General features: G+C 44.1%; 1 protein-coding gene across 1 annotated transcript; it reads left to right on the top strand.

The window, feature by feature from the left end:
* The first annotated feature begins 9487 nt into the window (after positions 1-9487).
* LOC123082742 (uncharacterized) lies at positions 9488-12293 on the top strand. Its single transcript, XM_044505004.1, has 5 exons — positions 9488-10256; positions 10333-10403; positions 10551-11243; positions 11334-11486; positions 11774-12293. Exons 2-5 carry the CDS (start codon positions 10356-10358, stop codon positions 12131-12133), a joined length of 1254 nt encoding a protein of 417 aa, XP_044360939.1. The 5' UTR covers positions 9488-10256; positions 10333-10355; the 3' UTR covers positions 12134-12293.
* Positions 12294-14889: the final 2596 nt, after the last annotated feature.

Below are 14889 nucleotides of genomic sequence, written 5' to 3'. Positions count from 1 at the left end.
TACATATATGAAAAAGCATATATAAAAAAATGCTATGAACAAAGCCTCGACGGCGGCGGCTCACAACGGGGGCGGCCGGTGAGGGCGACGGCGGCGGTGGTGATGGCGTCGGCGACGACCACGACGTTGGCGGGGGCGGGCGGCGGGCGGAGTCGGGGCAGTGCCTGGCGGCGACGGGGCAGGGGCGACGAGGACGGCGGGCTCGGGGCGGCGCGGGGTACGGGCTACGACGGGGGCGGCGACGATGTCGGGGCGGCGCGGGCGACGACGGGGCGGTGTGGGGCAGCGCCTGGCGGCGACGGGGCAGGGGCGACGAGGACTGCCGGCTCGGGGTAGCGCGGGGCGCGGGCGACGGCGGGGGCGGCGACGACGTCGGGGTGGCGCGGGCGACGACGGGGCGGCGCGGGGCGCGGGCGACGACGGGGGCTGCGACGACGTGCGCGGGCGACGACGACGAGGAGCAGGGCATCGGGGTAGAGGGCGGCGTCGGCGGCGGGGAGAATGAGGACCTGAATGAAATTTTTGACAAGTGTTGTATATATAGCAAGAGCATTGGTCCCGGTTCGTGAAACCAACCGGGACTAATGCACCCCTTTAGTCCCGGTTGGTGCCACCTACGACCCGGGACTAATGCCCCCCTTTAGTCCCGGTTGGTGCCACCAACCAGGACCAAAGGCCTGTGCTGCCCCGAACCCAAATATTTAGTCCCACCTCGCTAGTTGAGAGGGAGGCGCACCTGTTTATAAGGTGCGGTGCGCCTTCCCTCTCGAGCTCCTCTCTAAAGCAGGCTTTCGGGCCTAACACTGCAATCTGTGCCTGTGGGCCTACTGGGCCTCCCGCGGGCCTGAATCCTGGCCCATGGTAGGGTTTCTAGTCGTATTCAGGCCGTGGGGGCCCAGTAGGTGGCACTTTTTTTGTTTTTTTGTTTTTTTGTTTCTACTTAGAACTAAATACTTATAGTTTTGTAGTGATTTCTTTTTTATTTTAGGTCACAAAAATTATAAACTTTCTGTTAGTGCCATTAGTTTTAAAATTTGAATAGTTTAAATTTGATTTTTTTAAATTTGTGTGAATCACTAGTTTATGAATAACTTTACTATAAAAATTGATTTTTGAGTCAATCTTTTTCCTGCTATTTAATATTACTGTGTTTTATCATTATACTCAATTTGGTAATTTTAGTTAGTCATAACAAATATTATAGGGGTGAGCCCTATTTTTTTCCAGTTTTTTTGTTTTGTTTTCTGCATTATTTATTTCCTTTTGTTTTTTGCTTTATTTTTTAATTCTTTTTTGCTTTTAGTTTTAGAAAAATTATTAACTTTCTGTTAGTGCCATTAGTTTTCAAATTTGAAAACACTTTTTTAGTTTTTTTGTTTTCTTTGTTGCTTTATTTATTTTATTTTGTTTCTACTTACAACAAAATACTTATTGTTGCTATTTTTATTTTTTTCCAGTTTTTTGTTTTGTTTTCTGTATTATTTTTTTTCTTTTGTTTTTTGCTTTATTTTTTAATTCTTTTTGCTTTTAGGTCAGCAAAATTATAAACTTTCTGTTAGTGCCATTAGTTTTAGAAAAAATATAAACTTTCTGTTAGTGCCATTAGTTTTCAAATTTGAATAGTTAAAATTTGAACATAGATGCACCTATAGAGAAAATTCGACCTAAATTCATAGTTTTCAAATGAACTCTGAAAAAGTTGGCATAGCATACTCGTCTGTTACAAATTTGGCATGGTATCATCATAATAGTTGCGGGAGAAAGTCTTCACTTTTTCTTCGCTTGTGTCATTTGCTTATTGCGCCGTAACCATGGATAATCTTCATTGTTTATCAGGATGCTTGGGTCAGCCTTGACATTGAAGGGAGGAATTTCATGAAACTTTTCATAATCTTCAGACATGTCTGTCTTGCCGTCCACTCCCAGGATGTCCCTTTTTCCTGAAAGAACTATGTGGCGCTTTGGCTCATCGTATGATGTATTCGCTTCCTTATCTTTTCTTTTTCTCGGTTTGGTAGACATGTCCTTCACATAGATAACCTGTGCCACATCATTGGCTAGGACGAACGGTTCGTCAGTGTACCCAAGATTTTTCAGATCCACTGTTGTCATTCCGTACTATGGGTCTACCTGTACCCCGCCGCCTAACAGATTGACCCATTTGCACTTAAACAAAGGGACCTTAAAATCAGGTCCGTAGTCAAGTTCCCATATGTCCACTATGTAACCATAATATGTATCCTTTCCGCTCTCGGTTGCTGCATCAAAGCGGACACCGCTGTTTTGGTTGGTGCTCTTTTGATCTTGGGCGATCGTGTAAAATGTATTCCCATTTATCTCGTATCCTTTGTAAGTCAATACAGTCAAAGATGGTCCCCTGGACAACAAGTACAACTCATCACAAACAGTGTTGTCACCTCTGAGACGTGTTTCCAACCAACTGCTGAAAGTCCTGATGTGTTCACATGTAATCCAGTCGTCGCACTGCTCCGGGTGTTTGGAGCGCAGACTGTTCTTGTGTTCATCGACATACGGGGTCACCAAGGTAGAGTTCTGTAGAACTGTGTAGTGTGCTTGAGACCAAGAATATCCGTCCCTGCATATTATTGAGTCTCTTCCAAGAGTGCCTTTTCCAGTCAGTCTCCCCTCATACCGCGATTTAGGGAGACCTATCTTGTTAAGGCCAGGAATGAAGTCAACACAAAACCCGATAACATCCTCTGTTTGATGGCCCATGGAGATGCTTCCTTCTGGCCTAGCGCGATTACGGACATATTTCTTTAGGACTCCCATGAACCTCTCAAAGGGGAACATATTGTGTAGAAATACGGGCCCCAGGATGACAATCTCGTCGACTAGATGAACTAGGACGTGCGTCATGATATTGAAGAAGGATGGTGGGAACACCAGCTCGAAACTGACAAGACATTGCGCCACATCACTCCTTAGCCTTGGTACGATTTCTGGATCGATCACCTTCTGAGAGATTGCATTGAGGAATGCACATAGCTTCACAATGGCTAATCGGACGTTTTCCGGTAGAAGCCCCCTCAATGCAACCGGAAGCAGTTGCGTCATAATCACGTGGCAGTCATGAGACTTTAGGTTCTGAAACTTTTTCTCTGGCATATTTATTATTCCCTTTATATTCGACGAGAAGCCAGTCGTGACCTTCATACTGAGCAGGCATTCAAAGAAGATTTCTTTCTCTTCTTTCGTAAGAGCGTAGCTGGCAGGACCTTTATACTGCTTCGGAGGCATGCCGTCTTTTTCGTGCAAACGTTGCAGGTCCTCCCGTGCCTCAGGTGTATCTTTTGTCTTCCCATACACGCCCAAGAAGCCTAGCAGGTTCACGCAAAGGTTCTTCGTCACGTGCATCACGTTGATTGAGGAGCGGACCTCTAGGTCTTTCCAGTAGGGTAGGTCCCAAAATATAGATTTCTTCTTCCACATGGGTGCGTGTCCCTCAGCGTCATTCGGAACAGCTAGTCCACCGGGACCCTTTCCAAAGATTACGTAGTGTAAATCATTGACCATAGCAAGCACGTGATCACCGGTGCGCATGGCGGGCTTCTTCCGGTGATCTGCCTCGCCTTTGAAATGCTTGCCTTTCTTTCGACATTGATGGTTGGTCGGAAGAAATCGACGATGGCCCAGGTACACATTCTTCCTGCATTTGTCCAGGTATATACTTTCAGTGTCATCTAAACAGTGCGTGCATGCGTGGTATCCTTTGTTTGTCTGTCCTGAAAGGTTACTGAGAGCGGGCCAATCGTTGATGGTCACGAACAGCAACGCCTTAAGGTTAAATTCCTCCTGTCTGTGCTCATCCCACGTACGTACACCGTTTTCATTCCACAGCTGTAAAAGTTCTTCAACTAATGGCCTTAGGTACACATCAATTTCGTTGCCGGGTTGCTTAGGGCCTTGGATGAGAACTGGCATCATAATGAACTTCCGCTTCATGCACATCCAAGGAGGAAGGTTATACATACATAGAGTCACGGGCCAGGTGCTGTGATTGCTGCTCTGCTCCCCGAAAGGATTAATGCCATCCGCGCTTAAAGCAAACCATACATTCCTTGGGTCCTTTGCAAACTCATCCCAGTACTTTCTCTCGATTTTTCTCCACTGCGACCCGTCAGCGGGTGCTCTCAACTTCCCATCTTTCTTTCGGTTCTCACTGTGCCATCGCATCAACTTGGCATGCTCTTCGTTTTGAACAGACGTTTCAACCGTGGTATTATAGGAGCATACCACATCACCTTCGCAGGAACCCTCTTCCTGGGGGGCTCGCCGTCAACATCACCAGGGTCATCTCGTCTGATCTTATACCGCAATGCACCGCATACCGGGCATGTGTTCAGATCCTTGTATGCACCGCGGTAGAGGATGCAGTCATTAGGGCATGCATGTATCTTCTCCACCTCCAATCCTAGAGGGCATACGACCTTCTTTGCTGCGTATGTACTATCGGGCAATTCGTTATCCTTTGGAAGCTTCTTCTTCAATATTTTCAGTAGCTTCTCAAATCCTTTGTCAGTCACAGCATTCTCTGCCTTCCACTGCAGCAATTCCAGTACGGTACCGAGCTTTGTGTTGCCATCTTTGCAATTGGGGTATAACCCTTTTTTGTGATCCTCTAACATGCGATCGAACTTCAGCTTCTCCTTTTGACTAATGCATTGCGTCCTTGCATCGACAATGACCCGGCGGAGATCATCATCATCGGGCACATCGTCTGGTTCCTCTTGATCTTCAGCAGCTTCATCCGTTGCAGCATCATTGGGCACATCGTCTGGTTCCTCTTGATCTTCACCAGCTCCCCCCATTGCAGCATCATCGTATTCAGGGGGCACATAGTTGTCATCGTAGTCTTCTTCTTCTCCGTCTTCCATCATAACCCCTATTTCTCCGTGCCTCGTCCAAACATTATAGTGTGGCATGAAACCCTTGTAAAGCAGGTGGGAGTGAAGGATTTTCCGGTTAGAGTAAGACCTCGTATTCCCACATTCAGTGCATGGACAACACATAAACCATTCTACTTGTTTGCCTCAGCCGCATCGAGAAACTCATGCACGCCCTTAATGTACTCGCGGGTGTGCTGTCACCGTACATCCATTGCCGGTTCATCTGCGTGCATTATATATAATTAAGTGTCCAAATTAATAGAAGTTCATCATCACATTAAAACCAAAGTGCATACATTTCTCATCTAACAACATATAGCTCTCCAGAGCATCTAATTAATTAAGCCATACATTGAAACTATGTAAAACATTTCAATGCGAAAACAAATGCGATCATAATCGCAACCAAGGTAACAATTGATCCAACGGCATAATGATACCAAGCCTCGATATGAATGGCATATTTTCTAATCTTTCTAATCTTCAAGCGCATTGCATCCATCTTGATCTTGTGATCATCGACGACATCCGCAACATGCAACTCCAATATCATCTTCTCCTCCTCAATTTTTTTTAATTTTTTCCTTCAACAAATTGTTTTCTTCTTCAACTAAATTTAACCTCTCGACAATAGGGTCGGTTGGCATTTCCGATTCACATACATCCTAGATAAATAAAATCTATGTCACGTTGGTCGGCATAATTTTCATAAACAATAAATGAATCAATAGTTATAAAGATAATATACATACCATATCCGAATCATAGACAGGACGAGGGCCGACGGGGGCGGATACCAAAACCATCACACTATATAAGATGCAATAATAAATGTAAGAAAATGATACAAGTATCTATCTAAACATACAAGTAAGAATATTTTTCCTTTCAGAAAGAAGATAAGAACAAGAGGCTCACCACGGTGGTGTCGGTGATGAGATCGGCGCAGGTGATCGACGGCGGTGAAGACGGGGACGGGGCGTGACGGACCGCTAAATCTAGACAAATCTCGAGGAAAATGGAGCTTGGAGGTCGAGCTTCGAAGGGAGAAAGCTTAAGTAGTGTGGCTCGGGCATTCCATCGAACACCTCATGTGCATAGGAGGTGAGCTAGAGCACCACAAAGCCCTCTCCCCCTCGGCCAGAAAAAGCAGAGCACTGTGCTCTGCTCTTGCGCGAGGGGGTATATATAGGCACCTCATTGGTCCCGGTTGGTGACATGAGCCGGGACTAAAGGGGAGCCTTTGGTCCCGGTTCAAGCCACCAACCGGGACCAATGATGGTGGGCCAGGAGCGAGGCCCATTGGTCCCACCAACCGGGACCAAAAGGTCCAGATGAACCGGGACCAATGGCCCACGTGGCCCGGCCGGCCCCCTGGGCTCACGAACCGGGACCAATGCCCACATTGGTCCCGGTTCTAGACTGAACCGGGACTAATGGGCTGACCCGACCTGGACCAAAGCCCTGTTTTGTACTAGTATGTGGTCGAGATGGGTATATTTACCCACAACGGATCGGGTATGGGCATGGGAACAATTTGGAACCTGAGGTGCGGGTACGGGTACAGGTTTGGGCGAAAAATATTGTGTCGGGTACGGATTTGGGCGAACATTACCCGCAACCGAACCCGGCAGGTGCCATGTTGATCATGCATCGTCTTTTCGTGCAATCACCGGCTGAGGGTACCCTCCGCAAAGATTACTCGATAGCGCCCCCACGCAACAAGGTTGTGTCGTCGCGGCTCGAGATATTTTTCCACGGTGCTTTGCGTACGGCATTTGTTGCACAGGGAGGTGCCTGTGCGTGCTTTCCGATTTTCGGTTTTCACTTTCTGTGTTTTTTTTGTTTTTCCTTTTAAACTTTAGTCCTTATATTTTTAAGTTTTTTTATATGAGTTTCATTTTGTTCCTCTCATTCGTCTTCCTCCCTCGCGCTCCTTATGTCAGCGCTGGCTACTCATATTGTTGTTTCTCCGCCTCCACCCTTCCGATGATCGTTTTATCCCCTGCTCGCAGTGACGATTGTGTTCTTTGTTGGTTAGCATTGTCTGTGTTTCTTTTCCATTAAATTTCAGGGTAATGGAGTTTTATGGGGTAATTGCAGATGGGGGCTTCCCACACTATTAAATGATAGCTTTCAACTCGATCATATTGTATATTTATTGAATCGGATATTAGTAAACTATTTTTTGTATGTTCTATGCAGCTATGTCTTGCCCTTCTTGCGGAAGATCAAGTGGTCCTTGCGCCATTAGTGATGTTTCTCTGGGTCGGCTCACTGTGGTGCTGGATGGATAGTGTTTGAGGCGTGTCATAAGTTCAACAATTTCCTTTTGGTTAAAATTGTTGCTGAAAATTATTTTTAAAATTGTTGGTCATGCATAGTTATTTGTAGTTTTTTTGTTAATGTTGTTTCGAAGAGTTAGAACTCTATGTCTTGTTTTCTAGGTTATGTTTCTTTCTGCAGTATGCTCCTGCAATGTTAGAGCTCATCTTGCTCGGTACATTGAGCATTGAAGGGTTTTAGCCATTCGGAGGGGCAACAAGGATGTTGAACTTGCCCTTCACAACCGAGGATGTATTATATTGGGTTCTTTTCAGGCATGGTGAAGTCAGCAGCAAATTCAATTGTCCTACCTGGAAGGAACTAGTCACATATTATGATCTTTGTTGTCATGATACAATGACTGATAGAATTGAGCACTATGGAACGGTTCTTGGTGTTGATTTTAATCGTGGTGGAGATTTTTTGTCGCCTTTACCCGGGTAAGTTGTTAGTTTTATTTTTTATTTTTTAAACAATTATTACCGTAGCTGATATGTTTCTTGATGGACACTTTTTCCTCTTGTTAGAACCTCTTTTGTAGCTCTCGAGGGCTTGAGTGAATCTGAAAGGGACCTTGTTGGCACCTGTTTTTACACTTATGGGGTCAATCTCAATTATCAGCAGATGTTTTGTATGTCAAGTTCTATTTTTGCTGACAGCTACATATTGTGTCGTCCTTTTATGCACGAGCTTAGTTCTTATAATGTCAATCGTCCTGTCATGGTCAGTTTATTATTTTTTCAATTTCTATTTTGTTAACTTAATCTCTATTTAGTAAAAAAAATCTAGAATTGTGCTTCTTCAAATAATTCCAAACCTTGTGGTACCAAGTCTGAAGAATTTTGTGCCTGTTCCTAGTTCTGACATTTTAACCCTGGTAGTTAACTTGGAGTATTATGAGGGATGATGTCTATGTGAGTATTCCTTCTTCCCACTTCATCATTTCGGGTGGAAGAATGGTGTTGAAGAAGCAAGGAATTTAGTGAACTTCTTCAAGCATCATCTCAGCAAGAAAGCATCTTTGTGCTTAAAACCTTCACAGAGGTTGATGGGATGCTAGCCGTTATCTTCAGCCTCCTGGCGCAGTGATGCGACTTATAGTTCTAGACTATGAAGGATAACCATTATGTGATTTATAACTGTATCTTGCGGGTGTTTTAAAGTTATTTTTGATGTATTTTGCTATGGCACTTCAAATGGTACCTCAGATGTTGTTTACGATGATCAAACAAAGTTGTGGTTGTTTTCAGCTATTTCTCGTTCTATAATTTCAGACTGTGTTGTACGTTTGTTTTTCTTTGAGTATCTTTGTCTATATTTTTGTTGAAACTTTAGAGTTCTGTTTTTTGTTTCCCCATATCTAAGAGTAATCAGAACATAAAAATCATAAGCACACTTGCGCCTCCGCGGCACATAAAGCTGAACTATTCCTCATTACATGTGCTTCTTGTGCACATAGAACTGTGCCTCTGCTGGAAACAGAACTGTGCCCCAGCAGACGCTGATCTATGCTTCCGGTTACATTTTACCCGGACTTTGTTGGGGAGCACATGATGTGCTTCTTTCATCTAGAGGCACAGATCAATGGTTCTCGAGGAGCACATGCAATGCTTCCTTTGTTAGTTTTGGAGGCGTAGATCAACTGGTACATGGGTGGATCCGGGGTGTCCGTCGCATACGTGGCAGCAATTTGGACGCCTGGAAAGCCTCCTAATTTGTGGAAAAGCGGACATCCAAGACTGGTCTGCGGGCAGATGGGGTACCATATTGGATAAAAATCACGCCTAGACCGTCATGCGGTTATGTGGTCACCATTGGAGATGCCCTTACTTCCACACAACAGCAGTGTGAGCAACTCCTCCCCGTCTCCCCGTGTTCCAGCACCCCCGCCTTTCTCCCGGTCTCTCTTCTCTTTGTCGCTGCCGTCTCCCGGTCTCGCTCCTCTACCAAGCTCTATGTTTTGGTAGCGTATTTTTCAAACGCCCATGTGAGCCCCGTCTTGCCAAGCTCACCGCCTGCCTGTCGTGCTAACCACGAGGCTCCATCCGGGTTTGTTTCAGATCTAGTTTTTTTAATCAAAAAAGGCTTTCCCTACTTTGTGTATAAAGCAGCGACCAACATATCTAATACAAATAAACACACGCACACACCCAAAGCAAGACACTAAGTCATTGACAAACAACCATACCATCCTAACAACTCCAAACAGACAAAAGATGAATAATAGATAACACTATGGAGTCCATGAAGCCCTCGCATACGGTCAAGCCATCGCGAAAAGGCGAAGCTGAACGTCGACGAGGCATAAGCTCCGAGGCGATGCCTTCAGAAAAGCCACGGCATCGAAGCACCGCCACCGTCCGTACAATTTTATCCCCACAACCAACCGAGCCTTCAAAAAGGGGACGACCCCAACGGACGCCGAACCACGAGCTCCGCCCACGAGCACAATGGCTCCCTCCACAAGGGTCGCCGGCTCGCCGCCCTGCATCCGGACACCCGAGAGCCCAGATCCCATCCATGAGCACGACCTTGCATTGATCGGCGTGGCCCGAGCATCGATGGCGCCGCCAACAACCGGCTTGACCAAAATCGACGCCTGATCTGGTACTGGAACCAAGGGACACCAGGCCGAGGAAAGGGAGAGGATAGGGAGTGGACGACGTCCACGACCGGCGCCCCCTGAATCGGCGGACCAGCTATTCATACCTGCGGCGTTTTCCGCTCCATGTTTTTGCTCTTTCTTCCTTAAGTTCCCACCTTCGCTTCTCTGTATCGCGTCTTGAGATTCCGTCTTCCCTTCTTTGCTTGCTGCCGCCGCCGCCCCCTGATAATGCAATTCGAGTCGGGATCCGCCAAGAACTCGATCGGACATTGGTTCCTCTCCGACTCAGTTTGAATCGGGATCGATCCTCCAAGAACTCCTGCCGTTGTCGCTTTGTATATATTTGTATAAATAACGAGCGTGCTTGTCGCCTTCCCCTGCACGAGCTGAACTGACCGGAGTTGGCAGATAAATCAGTTTGAGCCCAAAGCCCGACTACTTTAATTGAAAGTTCATCCGTTTGCATCTCAAGTTTCTTCCTGTATATTGCAGTTTCATTGAAGAAGTGAAGCAGCATGTCCCTTGTCAGTCGGGTGCCTATGGATCTACCGTCTGACCACGATGTGAGTTTATTTTCTACTCCAGTTTACTGCTTTACTCTTTCACTTCGCCATTAGAGTGAATGAAAATCAACAGATTGATTATGTACATATCATCATCATCATCAAAATAAGTTTTTCCTGCTAGGATCTGATTGTTTGGATTCGTAGGCTGATGACCAGGTCAATTGTTTGGATTCCTGTGAAGCAACAAAGAAGCTGCTGGCAACGGCAAGTGCCATCAAGGATCTCCGCCTCATCTTCTACCTTGCAGACTCATCTCACCTGCACAACATTGGGCAGGCTGTTGGCAATGTCGTCCAGAGTGGGAACATAGAGTTTCTTGAGTTCAGCATATGGCCTGAGATCAGAGGTACTATATGCACCGACGAACACCTGATGACGTTTGGCCGGCGCTTGATGTCTTTCTTAGATGCCTGCCCCAATACATTCAGATGGCTTAACAGCATCATCCTGCGTAATCTTCAATTTGGTGAAGCAGACATGCCAACCATATTGAACACATGCGAGAAGCTGCAGGCTCTGACCCTGCACTCGTGTCAGGTGAGCCAGCTAGATTCTGTACTGAAGATGGATGCACCTAGCTCCCAGCTAATTGCACTAAATTTTATAAAATGCTACTTTGAACATGTTGAGTTGGTCTGTCTCCCTCAGTTGGCTAGTCTGGTCTATGATACCTGGTTGTCTGTTGACCCTCCAGTGCGATTTGGCTATGTCCCACGGCTCCATTACATAAGAGTTGCCTCCGCTCTATTGTTTTGGCAGACACCATTCACATTGAGTGGGTGTTTATCTAACGCCAGGAACCTTACAATTCTTCATTTGGATTTCCATGATGAAATGGTATGCATTCTCTATTTGAACATGTCTCTGATATATTGATTTTATTTTACTCGTTGATTAAACTGGTTTCTTTCATTTCTTCTGATGCAGGTTTGGTTTCAACCTGAACATCCTAAAAAGCTTGTTCCTGTATTCAGTAATTTAAAAGTTGTATATCTGTATAATATTTTTGCTGACTGTGACCTTAAGTGGACTTTATTATTTCTTGAAGCCGCGCCTTCCCTCGATAGCTTTTATGTCAAGGTATGATTTTTGGCTCAACGACCCCCTTTGTACCTGCAAAAAACCAGTGTCACTGCAGTATTTTACTAGCAAATCAGACTTGGTATTTTTGTATGTTTGGATTGCTGGGATTTGGAGTTTAAAGGCTGACTAGGCATTAATAAGGAAAGGAAAAGGAAACCTAATCGATAAGGTCCTGACGCTGAATGCATGTCCGGACAATCCTATTATTGTCATTAAGACATATTGAAATAAACGGTTTGTTTCACTTCTATGCAGACTCTAATTTTTGCCTACATCTATTGTAGATATCACGTCATATGTGTGGACGATACAAGCATGCATGTATTGATAATGCTAAAAAGACTAACGTGCTGTGGGAACCATCAGATTTCAAGCATTACAATTTAAATCTATTCGACATTAAAGGTTTTGAGAAGGAAGAGAAGCTGATAAATTATGTAAAGTTTGTAATGGAGCGAGCTGTGGCTTTGAGGAAAATTCATCTGCATGATAAGGAGAATTGTAAACAGTGTGGCTGTATAAATAAGCAGGCTCCATCACCAATCAGTTCCAAGTTTCCAAATAACGAGGGAGAGAATAATTTAATACGAAGGCTGCTCGCCAATGGATCTTCATCATCACCCATAGAGATCGTTATAAGATGATGTTGTTAATAAGTCAATTGCACATGTGCTTGCAAGACAGTGCTACACCTTCTATGATGTAGACTAAAGCTGCACTTGTTACTAGACTGTTCTATGTTCAGTATTCAAAACTGAAATATTGTAAAACAACTATGTTAATATTTCAAAGTATATTGCTGGATGAAGTATATATGCACTTGCACTGTATCTATCTTTTTTTATCGATAATTAACCACTGCAGATTTGTGAACCTCCTGGAGGGCATGGCCTGTTCAAATGATCAAGCCTTTGTGAGCTTTTTAAGAGTTGGTTATCAAAAGAAAAATGGACTGTTAAGAGGTGTATATAGTATTTTTCATGTATCAGTTGTGCAATACCCTCAGACATTGTTTGGATGTCGACATTGCTGAGATGAATTATGTTGTTTGGATGGTAATCCATGACATTGATATTGAGATTGAACCTGAATTAGGTTTCAAGCAATTGACACTTGGAATGAATTATGCTGTTTGGATGTTCAAGCACTTGGAATTTGGAGGAGAGACCAATCATTATGCTTGTTTGGATGGTCATCGATTGGAATTGCTCATATGTATGAGAATGAACATTGTACTTTGCTGTAATGTTTTAAACTAAAGTCTGTACACCATGTAACTTCAAGATTTTTTTAAAACATGCTAATAAGATTGGAAAATGTTCACATGAAAACAATCATGTTAAAGAAATAATGCAAAAATGAGTCAAATTTAAAGAATGAATACAACATGGGTCTTTCGACCAAGATTCAACTCATATACCTTAAATAGGTAAAGAATACAAATGTCTTAAGAAGGCTTAAACAAATGCAAAAGACGTCCATATCCCTACTCAGCCCGTTGTCTGTGGGCTAACCAGCTAACGCCGTCCATCAACAAATGTACTTTTCGAACTACTACCGGCTGTATTGGCGGCAATCAAGGGAAAAGAGTAAATTGAGCAAGGTGAGTACTCAGTTGTACTCGCAAGACTTAATTACCGTAGACCTGCACTATTTATGCATTACGTATCAAAGGGGATAAGTGCTTAGCGGCATCAAACACTAGCACCTATAGAGACACGCTACAACTTACGGCTACCCGAGATAAGGAAAGAGAGTGTGTAAGAACGATCTACAGAACAAAATGAATTAGGTAAATTAGCATGAGAGGGTATAGTTTTGGTCCTCTCTATGAGTGTCCTATTCATTCTGTCTACAAGATCATTGAGCTGGGGTGATTTTGGTGGACTCTTCTCAAGTCGGTTGCATACTCTCTGTAGTACCTTTCAAAAGGACCTTGGTACTCACCACTGTTGTCTGATCCCATCACACACGCTTCAATTTCCTGCTAGTTTTTATTTCAAGTTTGCATGAAACTTCTTGAAGACTTCGAGTGTTTGGTTCATGTGTTTTGGTACATACACAAAAATCTTTCTGGAATGGTCATCAGTGAAAATCATAAAGTATATTGATCCACATGGGATTCATTCATGAAACAAGCATCAGTGTGCATAGTATCAAGAACATTTTCTACGCGGTATGAAGGGTTGTACCAAAAGCAACCCTATATTGTTTGCCAGCAAAACAATGTGCACAAGGTTTCAAGCATATACCTTTCAACTCGGGGAGGTACTCAATGTGATCAAGAGTGTGCATGTCCTTCTCACTCATATGCCAAGCCTCTTGTGCCAAAAGTCAGCTAAAGTCTACTCAACAACGTTAACACCTCATTGCATAATTTGGTTTTGATCACATAGAGAAAAGCTTTGCCTACCTCCTCGAGCCATGACCAAAGATCCTTTGCTAAGCTGATACGTCTTAGACGCGGCTACTTTTCTAAATTCTTTTGATATGTTTTTGTCCTCTAATTTGCATAACTTGAATGAAAAGTGGGACACTATTTTCAGCAAGATTTCGTTGGTGTTATTGTTTTGTGCAGAAAGGTGTCCAATAAATTGTGAAAAAAATACTACTCCCTCCGATCCATAATAAGTGTCGTGGTCTGAGTTCAAATTTGGACTAAAACCACGGCCCTTGTGATGGATTGGAGGGAGTAAATTTTTTGGGTAGAAAAGAGCCACAAAGGCAGAAGATGGAGGCAAGGGGGCATCTTCAGGGCCCATGCAGCCATGCGCCGCAAGTGGAGGGCGCATAAGGCCCATAGGTACCGCCTCTCGACGCACTTTGGCCTATATTTATTATTTGTCATGGAACCCTCGATGTGATTTTACAAGATTTTCTGTGACACTGAGCCGCTGTCACCATAGATTATCTTCCTAGAGGGGTGTGTGGAGGCTAATCTAGACTCCAGAGAGGGGGATTCTTCGCCATTGTCATCACCAACCTGTTCTCCATCACTACTACAGATCTAAATAGCATTAATCGGCTAAATAGTACCTACCATAGTGACGCGTGAGTGGCCAGCCATCACCAACCTCTTCTCCTTCACTACTACATATCTAAATAACACTAACCAACTAAATAGTATCGTCACTTACGCTCAGGGGCAGTAATGAAGTTTTCATAAAATACGAGCTATTTGGTTGGTTAGTAATGTTCCACGCCACTAACTGGTTGACCCATTGCTTCCTCTCAGTTAGGAAGTTGTTGGGCCCCCAAGTGCAAGGGTTTGCAAAGTGGAAAAAGTAAAAGTAAGGAATTAAAAGAAAGTAAATTGATATTGAAAACTTTATGGAGAAAAGATGGACCGGGATCCTTATATTCATTATTAGTCTCTCTCAAAACATAAGCAACAGTGTGG

The sequence above is a fragment of the Triticum aestivum genome, chromosome 4A (genome assembly GCF_018294505.1).
Source record: "Triticum aestivum cultivar Chinese Spring chromosome 4A, IWGSC CS RefSeq v2.1, whole genome shotgun sequence".
NCBI lineage: Eukaryota > Viridiplantae > Streptophyta > Magnoliopsida > Poales > Poaceae > Triticum > Triticum aestivum.
This window is presented reverse-complemented; position numbering and strand designations above follow the sequence as displayed.